This window comes from Elephas maximus, chromosome 4, assembly GCF_024166365.1.
Source record: "Elephas maximus indicus isolate mEleMax1 chromosome 4, mEleMax1 primary haplotype, whole genome shotgun sequence".
Classification (NCBI taxonomy): domain Eukaryota; kingdom Metazoa; phylum Chordata; class Mammalia; order Proboscidea; family Elephantidae; genus Elephas; species Elephas maximus.
Genome location: NC_064822.1, coordinates 108,588,034 through 108,606,124, shown reverse-complemented (window position 1 = coordinate 108,606,124; position 18,091 = coordinate 108,588,034). Strand labels below are relative to the sequence as shown.

The window sequence follows — 18,091 nt, the reverse complement described above, 5'->3', positions numbered from 1 at the left end:
GTAACAGAAGCCAGAAGACTCCCCCCACCAAAAAACACTAAGTACATACTACTTGAGTCCATTTATATAAGATCATAGAAAATACAAACTGCACTAGAGGGAGAAAGCAAATTAGTGGTTTCCTGAGGGTGGGAGGGTACGAGGAAAATGAGGAAACTTTTGGGAGCGATGGTATATTCACTATCTTGATTGTGGAGACGTTTTCATGGGTGCGTACATAACATTAAATTTTATACCTTAAATATGTACAGTCTATTTTATGTCAATTATATTTCAACAAAGCTGTTTAATCAAATACATGTAGATGCTAAGTACAAATTACAGTTACGGTCCTGAGAATGCCAATGGATCAAGGGTTCACCAGAAGGCCTGCCCTAATACACCTGGAACTTGAGGATGAGGAAATCTCAAGTGGAATCACCAGCTATCAATAACACTTTGGTGTCTCTCTCTGTCTCAGCTGGTAGCCAGCTCACTAGCTTCTGGAAGGACTCAGAAGATCCGTTGTAGAATGGACATAACTCTGGGAGCCACCCTGGTCAGTTCCTCTCCGGCTGCGATTGGGAGGAGCCAGGTTGAGGCTCAGTGTATTTTCATAGCTCAGGAAGAAGAGGTGGAAGAGAGAAACAATAAAGGAATGGAACCAGAAGAAGCTGGAGATGAGTTGAAAAGGGTAACTATTCAGAACTATGTAATCGAAGGGCTGGAAAGGAGTCAAAAGAACACATACTTCAATAATTCTTTATAGATGAGAACACCAAGACCGTGAACTTTCTGTCACACAGAATTGGGGCTCTAATCCAGGTTTCCCTATTTCCTCTACACTCACTTCCATTAGGCCAAGCAGTTCATGTACAGGAGATGATGGCTTCCCTTTCATTCAACGTTTTTACAGTACTAGGTATAGAACAGGCCCCGGAGTCTGAAGGAGTTCATAGCCCAGCAGAGAAACAGGTCTACATACACAGGTGACTTTAGTAATAAAAGACTGTAATAAGTGCTATAAATGAAGTGCATATGACATGGTATGGGACTACAGAGGAAGGGATATTCTTTCTACCCAGAAAAGAGATTCAGTGATCAGGAAAATCAGGGACCTCCTCATTCCAGGAGTCCAAACTCCCCAGAATGGCAATAAATACACTTTAGTAGGTGCTCAATAAATGCTAGCATCCTTCCTCCTGCAGCCTGACTCAGTCTAGCTTTCCTTTAGCCTCACCTAAACCCCTGTTCCTGAACGCGGTACTTCATGCCACTGTGCTTTTGCTTGAGATGTTCCCTCCTCTTGGAATACAATGTCCTTCCCGGAGTGAACTGTTGACCTGTGACATGAAATGGACTTCAGAGAGCTAGGAAGAATATAAAACATATGGTAATATCTAAAGGCACAGGCTGTGGAAACTTAATTCCTCTGAGCCTCAGGCTCCTCATCTTAAAAACGAGATAATAATAAAGTTTATTTCATAAGGTTTCTGAGTGGATTAAAAGGACACTCCTATGGCTTTTAGCATCACGCCTGGCACGGAATGAGCACTTAAGAAACATTCGCAATATTTTTACGTGCGTAGCGACCTTCTCCACCTGCCCCGCCCAGTGCAGGAGCCGCCCCTTGGCCGCCCCCTTGGCCCCAGGGCACCCAGCGCAGCATCCACACTGCCACGTCGCCACCTACTACCCTCTCTACACCCGGCTTTACTAGACCCTACCCGGCGAAGTACCCGGGTTCACCGGGCCGCGCCCCAGACCTGCCTGGGTGCTCCGATTGGTTTCTTCAGATGCTTGTCGTCATAGGCCGCTTACGATTGGCGCGGGTGGGAGGGGGCGGGTCTCGGAAGCTCAGGAAGGGCGGGAACCCGGATGTGTGTGGTGGCGGCGGCCGAAGAGCTAGTGTGCGGAGCTGAGAGGCCTATGGATGAGGAGGACGCGGAGGCCCCGGTAGGCGGGGATCGGGGGGGCGGGGTCCCGGCGGCCTCGGGTCTCCCAGGAGCCCCAAGCAGGAGGAGGGGGTCCTGGGCGGGGGCTCCGGGGGCAGGGGCGGGGTGTTGCGATCTGGTTTCTGGGCTTCCTCCCTCCGGCACTCCCGGCCCCATGCAGGGCCTGGGGAGACTGGGCGTAGTCACATTGACGAATCGGAGCCCCGTGGCCCCCGAGTCTTGTGTGAATGACCAAGCTGTTTCGGGGTGGAGGCAGGGCCCAGTGCGGCCGTCACTCGCTGGTGCCAAGACTGTGGGGTTCTGGGCAACCATATGCTTCTAGGTCTGGGGCGCCAGCGTCTACCAGAGGTCAAGCCCTGGCCGAGCGCCCTGGAGGGGAGTCCTGGGGCTGCCTCACTGGTGCCCGCCCTTCAGGGCTACGTGGTGGGTGTGGGTTGTAGCTGCAACAGAAGGATGGTAACGTCCACACTGGGATTCAGTTCAGCTCACCCGATGCTTACCAAGCACCTTCTGTGTGGATGGCACTGTCAAACCTTGATGGGACCCTCGCTCCAGGAGTTTTGGGATGGGAAGAAAAAAATTACCTCATCTTTCTCTAACTTTTGACTCCCGGAGAAGATTTATTCATTCACTCACGTGTTGGCACTGCTGGTTGTTTAATACCCCATTTAAATACCACTTCTCTCTGTCTTCATTGCCGACATCTTAGTGGATGCCATCCCTCCTCTGAGCTGCCGCAAGGACCTCCTAATTGCTCACCCACTTCTGCTCTTGTTCCCCTTATGGTCAGCTCTCCAAGCACTGGCATGAATGAGCTTTTTAAAAACATGAACAAGATTATATTATGTCATCACTCAAAACCCTCCGAAGGTTTTCCCATCACACTTGGAGTAAAATCCAAACTCCTTATGGATCTGTAGGGCAATGATATGCCCCCAGTCTTCCTCTTAGACCTCTTGTCCCATATTCCCTGTGCACCAGCGACTCTGGACTTCTGTTTTTCTAACATGCCCTCCCACCCCAACATCAGTGCTCTGGCTGTCTCTCTGCCTGGAATACTCTTGCTCAGGCTTGTTACATGCCTGGTTCTTTTTTATCTCAACTCCAGTGTCACCTCTCAAAGAGGCTTTCTGTCTCTACGCTATCCAAAGTAGCTCCCTGTTATTCTCGATCACATCACCTTGGTTTTTTCTCCACTGTTTAAAATTGTCATGTCTGTTTACTGTCTGTCATACTTCCCTCCTCACTCCCTACCCCCTAGAACGGAAGCCCTGAGAGTACAGGATTCCATCCATCTTGTTCGGAGCTGTAGCCTCAGTACCTACACGGATTGCTGTTGAGTCGATTCTGATTCATAGTGACCCTGTAGGACAGAGTAGAGCTGCCCCACAGGGTTTCCAAGGCTGTAGTCTTTACAGAAGCAGACTGCCACATCATTCTCCCGAGGTGTGGCTGGTGAGTTCGAACCCCTGCAGCCAAGCACTTAAGCACTGTGCTGCCAGTACCTAGAGCAGTGCATAGAGTAAGAACTTAGTAAATGTTTGTTGAATGAAAGGATGAGGGTGGGGATTGTTGAGGTGCTCAGTCTGTGGAACTGGCTCCAAGCCCAGTGCTCTCCCCACATTCTGGGTTGAGCAGGCTGAGGTGCTTAGCTCAGAGCCCTGCTTCCTCCTCAATCCGCTTACCCCTCTGGCAGGTTTGTTCTCATGAACAAGATGGATGACCTCAACCTGCACTACCGGTTTCTGAATTGGCGCCGCCGGATCCGGGAGATTCGGGAGGTCCGGGCTTTCCGGTATCAGGAGAGGTTCAAGCACATCCTTGTAGATGGAGACACTTTGAGGTGAGTTTAGGGGAATGTGTCCACGTTTTTCTTTCTGTGCCACATCTGAGAGATGCTAAGGCTCTTTCAGAGGGAGGGGACTGTCTACACTACACTGGGAGAGAGAATGCTGTTGACTCCAGAGGCCTTTCTGAGTGGAGCAGCGTGTTCTGCTTTACCCTGAACTTTCCTCTACCTGGGTCCACCTCTGTCCTGGTTTGGCAAAGGTCTGTCATTGTGCAGTGGAAGCTATCCTGTCAGAATTAGGAGGCTGTTGGGGTCTGAGGTAGGAGTTCCCCCAAGTGCCTTGTTGAGTGGACTCCATGGGTCTGTGAGGTGTTTCAGTCTCCTTTTGCCTATGTCTTGGGTTAGATTTGGTGAAGAGTGGCCATTGTGAAGGCAGTGGGTTTCCTGTTTTGGGATGGACAGTGCTGTGATGCATTCTACCCACTGCCTGCCATGTTTCCCAGCCCTTTCGTTTGTGTTTGTTTCATCTCTCTTTCTGGCTCAAACCTCTCCCCTGATGCTTTCTGAGCCTTAGTTCTCCCACAAAATTGCCACTGAGAGGGGAAGAAAGTAGTGTTACTTAGCCTGGAGACAAGAAAGCTGAGGAGTGGGGAGTGAATAACTGTCTTCCAATCTATGAAGGGCTTTGGTACAGAGGATAGAGACCAGCCGTTCTCCAGCTCCACTGAGGACAGAGCCAGAGGAAAAGGGCCGAAGCTGCAGCGTGAGGGATTGAGGTTAGACAGGGTTGTGAGACCCCTAATAGGTACCTAAGGGAAGCTCTGCGTACTTTTCCCTCTGGAAATGAAGGAGAAACCAGGCTTGCATTGATTTGGTGTGGGCTGGACTCTGGCTGGAGGCAGCGGGAGGGGTGGGGTGACCTCTGAAGCATCTTGTTATGGTGTCTGCTGAACCGAGGCCTTCTGGATTCTCCTCTGTGCTGCTTCTCACAGGGTGGGGCTTGGGGATGCTGAGGCCCTCCCCCTAGGTCCTGGGCTAGGCTGCTAATGAAACTCCTCCCTATTCCTCCTGCAGTTACCATGGAAACTCAGGTGAAGTTGGCTGCTATGTGGCTTCTCGACCCTTGACCAAGGACAGCAATTATTTTGAGGTGATCAAGGCAGTGGGTGGGTAGAGCAGAGAGGGAAATTATTTGGCTCCAGGGAGCTCCTTTACTAGATCCATAACCTTGTCCTTTTAATTTTCCATCAGGGCTGTTCTCTTGGCTGGGAAAAGGGTACAGGAAAGCATGGTCCCTAATCTGAGAGATAGGTGCTCTGCAGTCCTGTCCCCTTGTCTCTTCTGCTCCCCTGCCCCTCACCTGGGTAGATTTTGACCCATATCCCAGACTTTGACCCATATCCTTCCCAACCCCCTAACCCAAGTCCAGCATTTACCCTATCTCCTATCTTTTTCCAGAGCTTGGAAATAATTTTGTAAGTAATTATGGGAAGGTAGGCCCCCACTCTCCCCCGTTCTTCCCCTGAATTTTCTCTGATTCCAGTGTTTATCTCTGAGCCTCAACCCCCTTTGGTCTCTAATTCCCCTGCCTGCCAGAAGCCATTCATTGCTTTTCAATTCCTTCCATCCCTGCTAACTGTGCCCTTCTCTCCTCATTCCAGGTGTCTATAGTGGACAGTGGCGTTCGGGGCACCATTGCTGTGGGGCTGGTCCCTCAGTACTATAGCCTAGATCACCAGCCTGGCTGGTTGCCTGACTCTGTAGCCTACCACGCTGATGATGGCAAGTGAGTTGCATCCTTGTGGAACCTGACCCCTTTCCTATGGATTTGGTAATCTTATTTATGAAGGATGGCTTTTCCCATTCCTTCACCTGTCTCGGACTTTTTTCATAAACTTTTTTGACTAGACTAGGGCAGGGAGGTGGCCTGATGGCTACCCTTAGAAGTTTGCAGACTTAGAAGGGAGAGTGAAGCTGACACCCAGGACCTAGGTAGATACCATCCCAGGGTGATTAGGAGCAGCAAGAAAAGCGTTCAGCTTTCAGTGCCTGAGAGAGGCTAGGAAGCCAGGCTTGGGCCCTGTGTCTGTGCTCCTCTGCCCACAGGCTGTACAATGGCCGAGCCAAGGGCCGTCAATTCGGGTCGAAGTGTAACTCCGGAGACCGGATTGGCTGTGGCATTGAGCCTGTGTCCTTTGATGTGCAGACTGCCCAGATCTTCTTTACCAAAAACGGAAAGCGGGTGAGTGGGGAATACTGGGTGGGATTTAAGAAGCCCGAAGCCCCCCAGGGATTTGTGGGCAGTGATTAGAAAGAGTCTGGTCGCTGGGGCTTACCCAGGGTCCCACAGTTCCCTATCTTCTTCAGTCCATCCTCAGTTTCTCCTGAAGTCCCCTGCCTAGGGGAGCTGGGGCATTCCCCAGATGATAGATGTACAGAGACAAGGATGGGCAGAGGATGAATAAAAATTGTGGAGAACAGAATTGAGTGATTTGGGGGAAGGTTTTGAGTAGACAAAAAGGGAGAGATTATGGCCTGGCTGTGTACACTGGAGGTCCTCTTTGGGCTTTGACTTGAATACTTTTGGGAATATGTCCTTTCTGTGTTTATTTCCCTTGTTTCACTTCTCCTTCCTGCCCTCTTCAGAGGTGAAAAAATGGGACAAGAGCAAACAGAAGAGAGAGACATCAGCTTTTTTCCTTCTCCTGCCCAGCTCCATCTCTCACCCTGGGAAAATTGCTTTCTCAGGCCTTGGGTGAGAGGTCCTCTTCTCTTAGCATCCATTCCTCAGCACTTTTCTGCTCCAGCACACATTTACACGTACCAGAAGTATTTGGCAGGAAGTCAAGAGACTTGAGTTTGCTTTCTAGCTCTCTGGATATCTTGCTTGACCAGGAGTACTTAGCAAACTTTTAAACTTTCCTATACTTCTGCTTTGATATTTTTTAATCTGTCAGTGTGGGTGGTAATTATTTGTTGCATCATCTCAAAGGTACCCTTGTGAGAATTAGGTGAGCTCTGGAAAAAATGAGCCAGGCCACAGCTCCCTCCCTTCCTTCCTCCCTCCACTGCAGGTGGGCTCCACCATCATGCCCATGTCCCCGGATGGGCTGTTTCCAGCAGTGGGCATGCACTCCCTGGGTGAGGAGGTGCGGCTGCACCTCAATGCTGAGCTGGGCCGTGAGGATGACAGTGTCATGATGGTGGACAGTTACGAGGATGAGTGGGGCCGGCTGCATGATGTCAGAGTCTGCGGGACTGTAAGTAAGGGCAGTGGGACAGTAGGGGGCTCGGCTGGGAGGGCAGGGCAGAGTACCTGCGGGCCTCATAAATGTGTCTGATTTGTAAGAATGGAAAGTGGGGTTAGTGTATTTGGTGGGGTTTTGGGAAACGGGAGTTTTGGCAGGATAGCCTGAGGTCTTGACACGAGTCTTAGAAACTAGGTCTGTGCTCTCTTTAGTGCTGGTTCCCCTTTCTTCCTTCCCCTTCATTTGAGAGCGGCAGTTCTCCTTGGCTTTTTGGTTCCTTCAGCACCTGATGCCCTCTACTGCCCTGCACACCATCCTTTGAGGGACTGGGGCCTGATTTGGAGGCAGAAGGCCTGCATCCCCTCTTGGCTTGATCCCAGGTCCCTTGGCCCAGGCTTTTCCTGCACAGTGCTGTGGGGCAGGTGTGGTCACAGTCCCACAAATATGCAGGAAGGTTCTCTGAGATCTTTTGGCGGTAAGCTTCAATTCAGCCTCTTTTACCTTCCCATAGATGATGAGAACCGAGGCAGACAAGGATTCAGTGAGAATCCTTGACCCTCTAAGGCTTGTTTTATACATCTTCTCATCATATCTGCTTTAATCTGTTCCTAGATTCTAAACATTCTTGGGAAACACATGGCCCTTGAAAGAGGGAATTTCTTCATACCTACCCTCAGAGCCTCCTGCTGGGTTGGGAGTGAACGGACACTGAGTCAGGAGTCTGGCGCTGACCTCTAGTAGACTGCTCAGGCCTCCCACTTTGAGTTGTCCCTCTGTCACCCCTTGCTCCCGGCCCCCCAGGTGGATGGCCTTTTTCTCCACCCTCTATCTTTCTCACCCCAACCAAGGCTATTTTCAAGTCAGCCTTTGATAGCAAAACAGAAGCAGTGGGAGGTGGGGGTAGGTTATGAGCAAGAGCAAGGCCCCCCTTCTGGAGTTCAAGGTGAGTCGAACTCAGGGAAAATAGAAAGCGTGCCCTCCTGCTGCTTTGGACACCCTGCACACCGTCCCAGTGCTAAGGACCAAATACTGCAGCAGCTATGAGCCAGGAGGCCTCAGATGCCCACTCCTTGACCCTCATCTCTTTTCTTTCTTTTCTCCTTCTACCATCATTTTGACAACATCTGCAAAGTTGAACTTGGGACTGAGCCAGGGCAATGTTCCAGCTCTCACCCCTGACCTCTCCTCAAGAGTTTTTTCCTGGCATCCTTTCCCTGCCTGGACCTGTCCCCACTTTGCTCCCAGCTCCTCCAAGGCAGTCTTTTCTAATCGATGCACAATCCTGTAGACGTTTATAAATAGCCTTCCTTCCTCCTCACTCTTCCCCCGATACCTTCGGGGCCCTTACTTAAGAACCTTTTCTCAGACATATCTGTGGAGTTTGGCTCTTGTCGCAGGCTCCCACCCCAGCCTGGGATGGCTGGCAGAGTGGGGCACTGCCTTCTGAGCACTTGCTCCTCTGGGCAGACTTGGGCATGAGCCTCTTGAGGGACATGTGCCTCTCTAGTCTTGCCAACCATTCCATCTTTCAAACAAGGATGACTTGGCCAGTTTCTTCCATCCCCTTGGGCCTCCCATCCCCACTTGTCTCCTGGCCTCCTCCTTCCTGTCCCTTCTCACTATCCACTGTATTTCTGACCCATCGATTGTAGTTGTGTCAGCCTGGAAGAGTCTGAAAGAGATCATTTGGGCCATGCCCTTGCCTCTTGTTTCTAAAGACCTCTAGCACAGCTGTTTTTCCTGTTAGCCCATTCCTGCCATTTACATCCCCCTCTGTTAGAGAGCTCTTTCTTGGGACCTGAAGCCCTTGCTTTCATTTCTCCTGCCCTGGGTGATGGGAGTAATTGGTCTGTGCTCTCAGTAGAGTGCCTTTTAGAACCACAGGGTTTGGAAAAGCCTTGGATATCATCTAGACCAAGGTTTCTCAGTTGGGAGACTGTTGGCATTTTAGGTGGAACAGTTCTTTGATGTGCAGGACATTAGTGTTCCTGGCAGCCGGATACAAAATGCTGGTAACCCCCTCCCCTAGTCATTGTGACAGCCCAAAATATGCCCCCACAGTTCCTGACAGCCCCTGGTTTTGCTGTTGATGACAACAGTTTCAGAGAAAAGTGAAGAGACTTGTTCAAGTGTCAAACAGCAAATTAGTATCAAAACTAGGCCCAGAAATTCATTCTTTGATCCCTACCTTGTCTGTCTTCCACTGTCTAATACATGTTATTACCTTCTTCCCAAGCCTGCTGTTCCATAGCCAGTCACCTCCTCTCCCTCTGCGCCTTTTCCTGATGAGATGAATCAGAGTTCCTGGGTTTAAGTCCCCTCTTCCCCTGGGAACCCTTGTCTAGTTTCTTCAGCCAAGGCCCTTCTAGCTGGGTTTACTTGGCTGCCTGGGAATGTCTTTACTTCTAGCCCTTCCTCTCAGTTGTGGGATCAGTTATCCTGTCTTCTCCTTTCTCATTAGTTCTTCCCATAAAGAAGAGGGAATTCGTTTCCTGGTTCTCTTTTTCTCCCTCCAACATTTCATTATGAAAAATTTCAAACATACCTAAAAGTTGAAAAAATGGTACAGCGAAGACCCGTATAGCCACTACCTAGATTCCATAATTGTTAATGTTTAGTTGTATTTGTTTTATCTAAGTATCTGCATATAGACAGACCCAGCTCTTTCTTGAGTAGCATTATTCCCTTGCTTCCTGTGGCCTCAGTTTTCCCTCCTAAAGAGTGCCCCCTCCCCAGAGCACATGAGTGTTGAAGAGTGGCTGCTGCATTTGCTGAGGGCTGGGGGTGTTGCCCCTCTGCCTCATCCCTGCCCCCGGGCCTCACAAAGTGAGGTAATGTGTGGAGGGTGGGGGATTAGACTCATTCTTTGTTTCCTCTCCATAGCTCCTTCTGACAACTCCTTAGCGACGGGGCAACAGCTTTGGTACACAAAGGGGGTGAATGAGGAGGCCCCACCCTCCCAGGGGTCCTCTCCAGACCCAACCCAGGAGGAGACCGTGTTGGGGCCTGAGCTGGCCAGTGGGGAGCATGTTCATGGTTCCTGTTTCAGCTGCTGCTGGGCCCTCGGGGCACTGAGCCCTCCCTTGCTCCTGTCAAGAGGGATTAGGGTCTCTGCTGGCAAGGCGAGGAGGGCAGGTACCAGCAGGGGAGAAGAGGCTGAGAAGGTCCTGCTGGTTTGAGGGAGGGTGTGGGGTGCTGGAGGCTCTCTACACTCTGATCTGCAGCCTAGACTCTGTGGCATCAAGTCCACCTGTCTGGTGGTGAAGAGGAGGGAGCGGAGGGAGGAGGATTTGAGAGCCCCTGAGGAGGTTCTGGAGGCCCAAGGAGAGGGTTTCCTCTACACCAGTGATGTAGAAGAATATCCCTGTTGATTGGGCATTGTTTGAAGAGAAACACTGGGGGAGGACAATTGGTCATTTGGGATAAAGTAACCTGTTGAGTGGTCGTCTGTTCTAGAGACACAGTAACCAGTGCAGGGAGCCTAAGGGGCCATTCTAGTTGGAGGTAAGGGCCAAGATAAAGGATCATTCCCTTCTTTGTAATTGGCAGTACCAGTTGATTCTAGCTCTGGGGCGGTGGTTAACATTTAGGGAGCATTAATATATTGTCAGGGAGTCCTGGAAACGCAGTGGTTAAGCACTCGGCTGCTAACCCAAAGGTCTGCAGTTCAAACCCATTAGCTGCTCTGCTCCCATAAAGATTACAGCCTAGGAAACCCTGTAGGGCAGTTCTCTTGTGTCCTATAGTGTCACTGTGAGTTGGAATTAACTTGATGGCACACAACAACAACAGCAACAATACATCATCGTGTTCCAGTATAACCCCAAATCCTGGTTTAGGGAGAAGCAGAAGTGTGTATCAGTCACCTACGGGGTGCCAGGCTCCATGCTTGACATTCGACAATGTCTTCATTTAGTCTTCACATATGTTTTTGGAGAGGCAGGTCCTCTTATGTCTGTTTTACTGGCGAAGACACAGGCTTATTGTTTTTGTTAGTTGCTGTTGAGTTGGCTTTGACTCATGGTGACCTTATATATAACAGAGGAGACGTTGCCCAGTCTGTGCCATCTTCATATTTGAGTCCATTGCTGTGGCTATTGTGTCAGTTAGAGACAGAAGTAACTTTTCCAAGGTTAGGTAGGGCTAGTAAGTAGCAGGAGCTAGGATTTGAACCCAAGTCTTTTTGAGTCTCTTTCAAACTAAGAGGCATCTGAGGCACAGACTGAGGGGCCAACATCAAGAATCTAGGAATGCAGACTTTAGGGGCTAAACCGCCTACGCCTTCCATCTCCTCTACGTTCCCAGCAGCTGTGGTCTGAGGAGGGAGGAGTGAACTCGAGAAGATCTGTCAGGGAGACTGAACTTTCCTTCCCTCTTCCAGCCCATCTCCTCCACCCCAAAGATGGCCCCTGAGGCCTTGGGAGGACTTTGCCCAGAAGCAGGATAGTGGATCAGATGAATTCCAATCGCTTCCACCCTGTGGAGTGGGGGGTTCCTTTCTCGGAAGGGGGCACATTGTACAGGGACCTAGTCATCGAGGGTGTCAACAGCCTCTGTACTGCTCTGTGGGGCGGAAGAGTGGAGAGTACCACGTTAGTGCATTGCTTCCTCCTGGCCTTTAAGTTTAGGGAAGCATCCCTACCCTGTCCACAGACAAAACTGCAGCAGCTTCCCCCCGCCCCCCACAACACACACACAGCTGAGGCAGTGGGAATGGCTGGGCGGGTTTTTCCCAAGGAATGGGATCTGGATAGGCTGTCTTTTGGCTCTGGAACTGGAGAACACTGTGTTTCCTACTCCGAGGCCAGTTGGATGGAATGGATCAAGGGCAGCTGTGGGGTCCCCCACCCGGTTCTACAATTATGGGAGGAGAGGGTGGGCTGGGGGCTGCGCTGAGTGGGTGGAGTGTAAACTAGTTAATGTGGATCAGACCACACCCCTCCTAGCCTGCTGGGGAGAGATGCAGAGGAGAAACCCAGACTGAGCAAAGAACACACAGAGGACTGGGATGAAGAAAAGAATAGAGTTGAAACAGCATGGACCTTAATTACTGTTTTTAGTTGGAGTTGAGTCAATTCTGACCATGTGTGCAGAGTACAACGGTTATGTAGGGTTTTCTTGGCTGTAAGCTTAATGGAAGCAGATTGCCAGGACTTTCTTTTGTGGTGCCACTGGGGGGGTTCAAACCGCCATCCTTTAGATTAGCAGTTGAGCACAAACCACTTGTGCCACTCAGGAACCTATGAGCTGTAATTGTTTTTGTTGCGTGCCGTCGAGTTGATTCCAACTCATAGTGACCCCATATGACAGTAGGATTGCCCCAGATGGTTTCTTAGGCAGTAATTTTTTTTTTTTTTTGCTGATTATATTTATTTATTTTTAATAATTTTTATTGTGCTTTAAGTGAAAGTTTACAAATCAAGTCATTCTGTCACATATAAGCTTATATACACCTTACTACATACTCCCATTTACTCTCCCCCTAAAAATTTTTTAATGAGTTAGCCCGCTCCCTTCTTCCAGTCTCTCCTTTCGTGACCCTTTTGCCAGTTTCTAACCCTCTCTACCCTCCCGTCTCCCCTCCAGACGGGAGATGCCAATACATTCTCAAGTGCCCACCTGATACAAGTAGCTCATTCTTCATCAGCATCTCTCTCCAGCCCATTGTCCAGCCCCTTCCATGTCTGATGAGTAGTCTTCGGGAATGGTTCCTGTCCTGGGCCAACAGAAGGTTTGGGGAGCATGACCGCCGGGATTCTTCTAGTCTCAGTCAGACCATTAATTAGGCAGTAATTTTTATGGAAGCAGATCGCTAGGTCTTTTCTCTCACAGAGCTGCTGACCTTTCAGTTAGCAGCTGTGTGCTTAACCATTGCACCACCAGGGCTCCTTATGTGCCCTTAATTAAAAAAAAAAAACAAAACCATTGCTGTCGAGTCGATTCTGACTCATAGCGACCCTATATGACAGAGTAGAACTGCCCCATAGGGTTTCCAAGTAGCCGCTGGTGGATTCGAACTGCCAACCCTTTGGTTAGCAGCCAAATGCTTAATGGCTGCGCCACCAGGGCCCCAGGCCTTAATTACCAAAACCGAAAACCAAACCCATTGCTGTCAAGTCGACTCATAGCGACCTTAATTAGTACCCAATAAGTCAGACGACCTGCGATATAATAGAGAAATACTTGGGCTAGGGTACAAATACAAAAGATAGAATATAACCAAAATGTGTAGGAATTGGAGAAAGAAAGCCTGAGTGTGGATTTAAGTGACCTTTCATACATCCCTGGCCCCACTCCTAACCCCCACCCTGCCCCCAGTTCTCTTTGGAGAGGAGGGGAGGATAGACTTGAGGTAGCAGGTCCTTGGGGATCAAGGTTGAGAGGGACACCAAGGCCCCTTATTCCACACTTTGGAAGGGGTGGTGGATGCAGGAACAGCCTGTGCTAGAGACACATACGGCTTCCTCGCTGGTGCAAGCGAGCACAGCTCTTTTCCTGTTGAGGCAGGAATCCTTGGGGGTGAGAGGCCAGCATCCCCGGGCTTGCCAGGGATAAGTGGAGGAGGTCCCCAGGGAGTGTATTTTCTTCAGGGCTGGAGGGGTGGGAGGGTAGGAGAAAGTCTTGAGGGACAGTTTGGCTAATTAAAAGGGGATTAAGGAATCCCAGGTGATGCTGAGGGTGGGGGAGAGGGGATGGGCTTGCGTTATAACCCCACTGCTTCCATGACAACTGATAAATAAATCCTCCCAGATTGGGGGTTGCCGCCCCATCATGCCCAGGCAGGACTGTTGTGGAACTAAAGAGCCCCAAGAACCCATCCATCTATCATCTCCCCTTTCCTCCCACCCCACACCCCTCCTCCAGCCTGAAATAGAAATGAGGAGCAGGGAACAGGAACGCCTGACTTCCTATCTTCATTTTGACCTCTCCCCTCCCTCACATTAAATGAAGTAGAGCCGGTCATTCTGGGTTCCTTGGCTCCCCTCAGCACCTCTCTTCCCAGCTATGAACACCTCTTTTCAAAGCCAGATAGAGCGAGGGTCTTGAGAAATTGTCCCATCCCAGATAGAATTGGCTTCTGAGCTCGTCTCCCCCAAACCAAACATCTGGGGCTAGCACCTAAGCCTAAGCTCTGCATCCTCCCCAGCCCCACGCAGGCTCCTAAGAAAGTCCTCCACTGTCCTCAGCCTAGTCTGCCCTTCTTTTCCCTGTATTGTGGACCCCTGGGGCAGACCTTTCTCAACAGAAAAAGACAGCAGGCTTTTTCAGGGAAAGTGATGACTTAGCCTTGAGATCCCCCCCACCCACCCCCATGTGCTGTTCTTCCCATCTCCCAAAAGCAAGGGGAGGGTCTTTGGTTCTGGTTGGGATTGAGTCCGGAGGAAGGCAGGTGTATCATTTGACACAGCCTTCCTCTTGCCTACCTGTGTCACCTTCACTGCCCCTTCCTTCTTCTCCCCTGCCTGTCTAGAACATCAAGGGCTGCATTGTGCCTCTAGATCCTTTCTCTTTCACTCTGGTTTTTGTCCAACCTGGCAAACTGGTACCCAGACAGCCTTGGGACCAGGTTTTTGGGGTGGGTGTCAGCCTGCCCCCTGTCCCCACCTGACTCTTCCCCACAGCTGCTGGAGTACTTGGGCAAAGGCAAGAGCATCGTTGATGTGGGGCTGGCCCAGGCCCGGCACCCACTGAGCACCCGCAGCCACTACTTCGAGGTGGAGATTGTGGACCCTGGAGAGAAATGCTACATTGCCTTGGGGCTGGCCCGGAAGGTGGGGACTAGTGCTGGGCTTTTTGCCTATGGAACTGCTCATTCTGGGGCTGTTGGGATGTGGCTGGGAAGGTCTGGGGAGCTGGGGGGCCCAGGCTGTAGGGAGAGGATTTCAACCTGAGACAGAGCACAGTTGTACATGTCTGCTGTAAGAGTACAGACCCACGTGACCTAGGACCTGAGAGTGTGTTGTGACTGCACCACACACACTGAGGCCTGGCTGGGGTGGGGGCAGCCTGCACCCCGGCCTTGGAAGCCAGGTGCCTTTCTCACCTTCCCTGCAACCCCACGTACCTGCAGGATATGAGGGGCTGCAGGGGTCCCAGAGGTAGTGTGAACAGCCTTCCTGGGTTGCGGTCTACTCCAGAGGCTGGAGATTCAGATGCCACTCCCCCATGTCCTCTTTTTTGGTATGTGTACCATAGACTTTATTTCTTCTTTCTTGGTGCAGGATTATCCCAAGAACAGACACCCTGGATGGAGCAGAGGGTCTGTGGCTTATCACGCTGGTGAGTAGAGGGCATCTTTCCTTCACAGGCTGCCCTGGGGAAGCTGGGCTGGTGGGGGAGGTGGAAGCATAAGGATATCCATTTTCCTGATCCCCTTATATATGGCCTCTCTCCTGCAGCATCTGGCAGGAGAGACTTTCCCCTGCTGCTGTCTGATTTCCCCTGCCCAGGCTACTGTTGCTTTCTCCTCTTCTGTGTTTTTCCTCCCAGCCCTGAAGGCCAGGGGAGCAGGACAGGGCAGGAGGCTGGGCCCACACATGGACATTCCAGGCTCTGAGTTAGTTCCCCCTGCGCCTTTCCTGCAGATCCTGCAGAGTCTTCATTTTCTGTTTTTGGTTTGCATAGTTTCCTTAGGGCTCTCCTTAGAAAAGAACTGAGCCTCGAGCTCCTGATGCCCTCTTCCGCCCCCCTCCCATGCTCACTGTGTCTCCCCACCTTCTTCTTTCTTCAGGCCAGTTCCCCGAGGGAGTTTCCTCTCAGTCCCTTGAGCTGGCAGACATTATAGCTGTATTTTCTTTCTGGTGTCCTCTGCCCACTCCTGTCTCTCCATCTTTGGTTGGCTTGTCCCCTCACCTCCTCTGGGCCAGAGGGGGAGGTAGGGAGGTGTTCAGCTTCAAGCAGGGGCCACTCTTGGGGTTGTAGGATGTCAGTCCCCCCTTCAAGTGTGTGTCCTCTCCCCTCCCTCCAATAGATGACGGCAAGATCTTCCATGGCAGTGGTGTGGGGGACCCCTTTGGGCCCCGCTGTTACAAAGGGGACATTATGGGCTGTGGAATCATGTTTCCCCGGGACTACATTCTGGACAGTGAGGGTGAGTGGGGTGGGAGTGGCCAGCCAGGGTGGTCAGGGTAGGGGTGCTGGGTTGGGGGAAGTACCACAGGAGCTTAGGTTTCCTGGTCTCCTAGGTGACAGTGATGACAGTTGTGACACAGTGATCCTGTCCCCAACTGCTCGGGCTGTCCGGAATGTCCGGAATGTCATGTACCTGCACCAGGAGGGAGAAGAGGAAGAGGAGGAGGAGGAAGAAGAAGAAGATGGGGAAGAGATAGAGCAGGAGCACCAGGGCAAGAAGGTGGTGGTGAGTAGGGAGAGTTTGGGGTTGGACTGGGGTTCTTGGGCCTGGGTCAGGGCTGGGTGTTAGTGGGAATAGAAATCTGAGCAGGGGTAGGACAGAGAGGGAGGTCTGGCACAGCTTAGGGGGCTGTTCTGCGGTAACCAGAGCTGCTGACGCAGGGAGACTGTTAGGCTGGAAGGAGGCCTTTTTCCAGCCTCAGGATTCCCTCTTGTGGTCACTTCGTGTATCACCCTAAGTCTGTCCTCCCAAGTCCTTGATAGGAGTTGGGAGTGGTTGGCGTTCAGGCCTCTGTAGTTCCAGGATCACCAGAGAAGAGGCCAGAGCCTGCCTGCTCTATTCTTCTCCCCACCTCTACCTCCAGGTTTTCTTTACCCGCAATGGCAAGATCATTGGGAAGAAGGATGCTGTTGTACCTTCCGGCGGCTTCTTCCCAACTATTGGAATGCTGAGCTGTGGAGAGAAAGTCAAAGTAGACCTACACCCCTTGAGTGGCTAGGGGCTTCTCCCCTGGACCTGCCCCTTCTCCCTGTACTCACTCTTTGCAGGACCAGGTGCCCAGTTCCTGACATGCCCAAGGATTTGCTTACCTAGCAGGCCCCAGGGGGTGCATAGACACTCCGACCCCTGCAAGGTCAGGCCCCTGCCAAGCTCTTCTGTGCCCACATCTCTGACCTGGTGCTGCCCCTATATTTGGTCCCTAGGCCTGAGTCCTAGGTGGACAGGAACAGACCCAAGGGGAATGGTATTGATATATTGGTGGGCCAGTGAGCTCCCAGACCCCCATTCCTCACTGGACCCCTGTGAGTGGAGAGGAGTGAGCACCCCATTTTTAGCTGCTATTTGGGCATGAAGCTTTGCAAAGCCCCAGGGTAAAGTAGAGACATCGCTCTCCCCTACTTCCCATAGTATTTCTCCCTGCATTCTTCTCTTTTTTTAAACCTCCCCGACCTCGCCATGTAAACCAGTTGCTGCTGTCTTCCCCCACTGGCTGGGCTAGGGGGGCTCTCTTGGGCCCATCTCTCTCCTTTCACTGGCTGCTGTCCTGAGAAGACTCCTCTGGGATCTCCATTCTCTCCTGAGAGCTGGCTTTCTCCCTGTTACCTGCTCAGGCACTGTACTCCCACAGAGAAGCCTAAGTCTCCTGCCCCCCAACCTCTACACAAGTAGATGGGTTCCCAGTGAATGTTAAAACAGGGGCTGTGGATGTGAGGGGACTGGGACCTTTGGTCCTATCACCCCCTTCCCATACTCTGCTCACCCGTGGCACCCTTGTCCCTAGCTCCCTGGGATGCAGGCTGAGGCCCTGGAGCATGTCTCTCCTGCCGTGGTGAAGGCAAGACGCCAGAGCCTTAGCCAAGTGAGCCCAGAGGGACAGGTTGGTCCCTTTAGTCCCTTACCTGCCACCCCCCGCCCCCTCCCCAGCTTGCTGCTTGTGCCAGTTGCCCGTGTTGCTTCAGTGTTTGATTCTAGCACTTACATGTATCCTCCCCCACCGAGCCCTCATATTTCTTCCTACCCCCTTGACCCCTGGCCCCCACCCCATACAATGACTTCTGTGGGAGGAAGAGGGAGCAGGAGCTGTTGGCCTTGGTTTGCACAGAGTGGGTAGGGCTTTGGGGCAAGTAGGTGAGCTGTTGTCCTGCTGGGGCCACCCCTTGGCCCTCCCTTCAGGCCCTGCACTATGATGTATGAAATGTATGTACAGACCAGAGATGTTTATACAGCCAATAAAGATGGAGTTTCCGTATTTATCAGAACTGCTGTG

General features: G+C 51.5%; 1 protein-coding gene across 1 annotated transcript; it reads left to right on the top strand.

Moving 5' to 3' along the window:
* The first annotated feature begins 1,831 nt into the window (after positions 1-1,831).
* Positions 1,832-18,073, top strand: SPRYD3 (SPRY domain containing 3). Its single transcript, XM_049883236.1, has 11 exons — positions 1,832-1,935; positions 3,631-3,777; positions 4,798-4,873; positions 5,385-5,509; positions 5,830-5,965; positions 6,798-6,983; positions 14,594-14,743; positions 15,194-15,251; positions 15,943-16,062; positions 16,157-16,329; positions 16,688-18,073. Exons 1-11 carry the CDS (start codon positions 1,913-1,915, stop codon positions 16,820-16,822), a joined length of 1,329 nt encoding a protein of 442 aa, XP_049739193.1. The 5' UTR covers positions 1,832-1,912; the 3' UTR covers positions 16,823-18,073.
* The last annotated feature ends 18 nt before the right edge of the window (positions 18,074-18,091 follow it).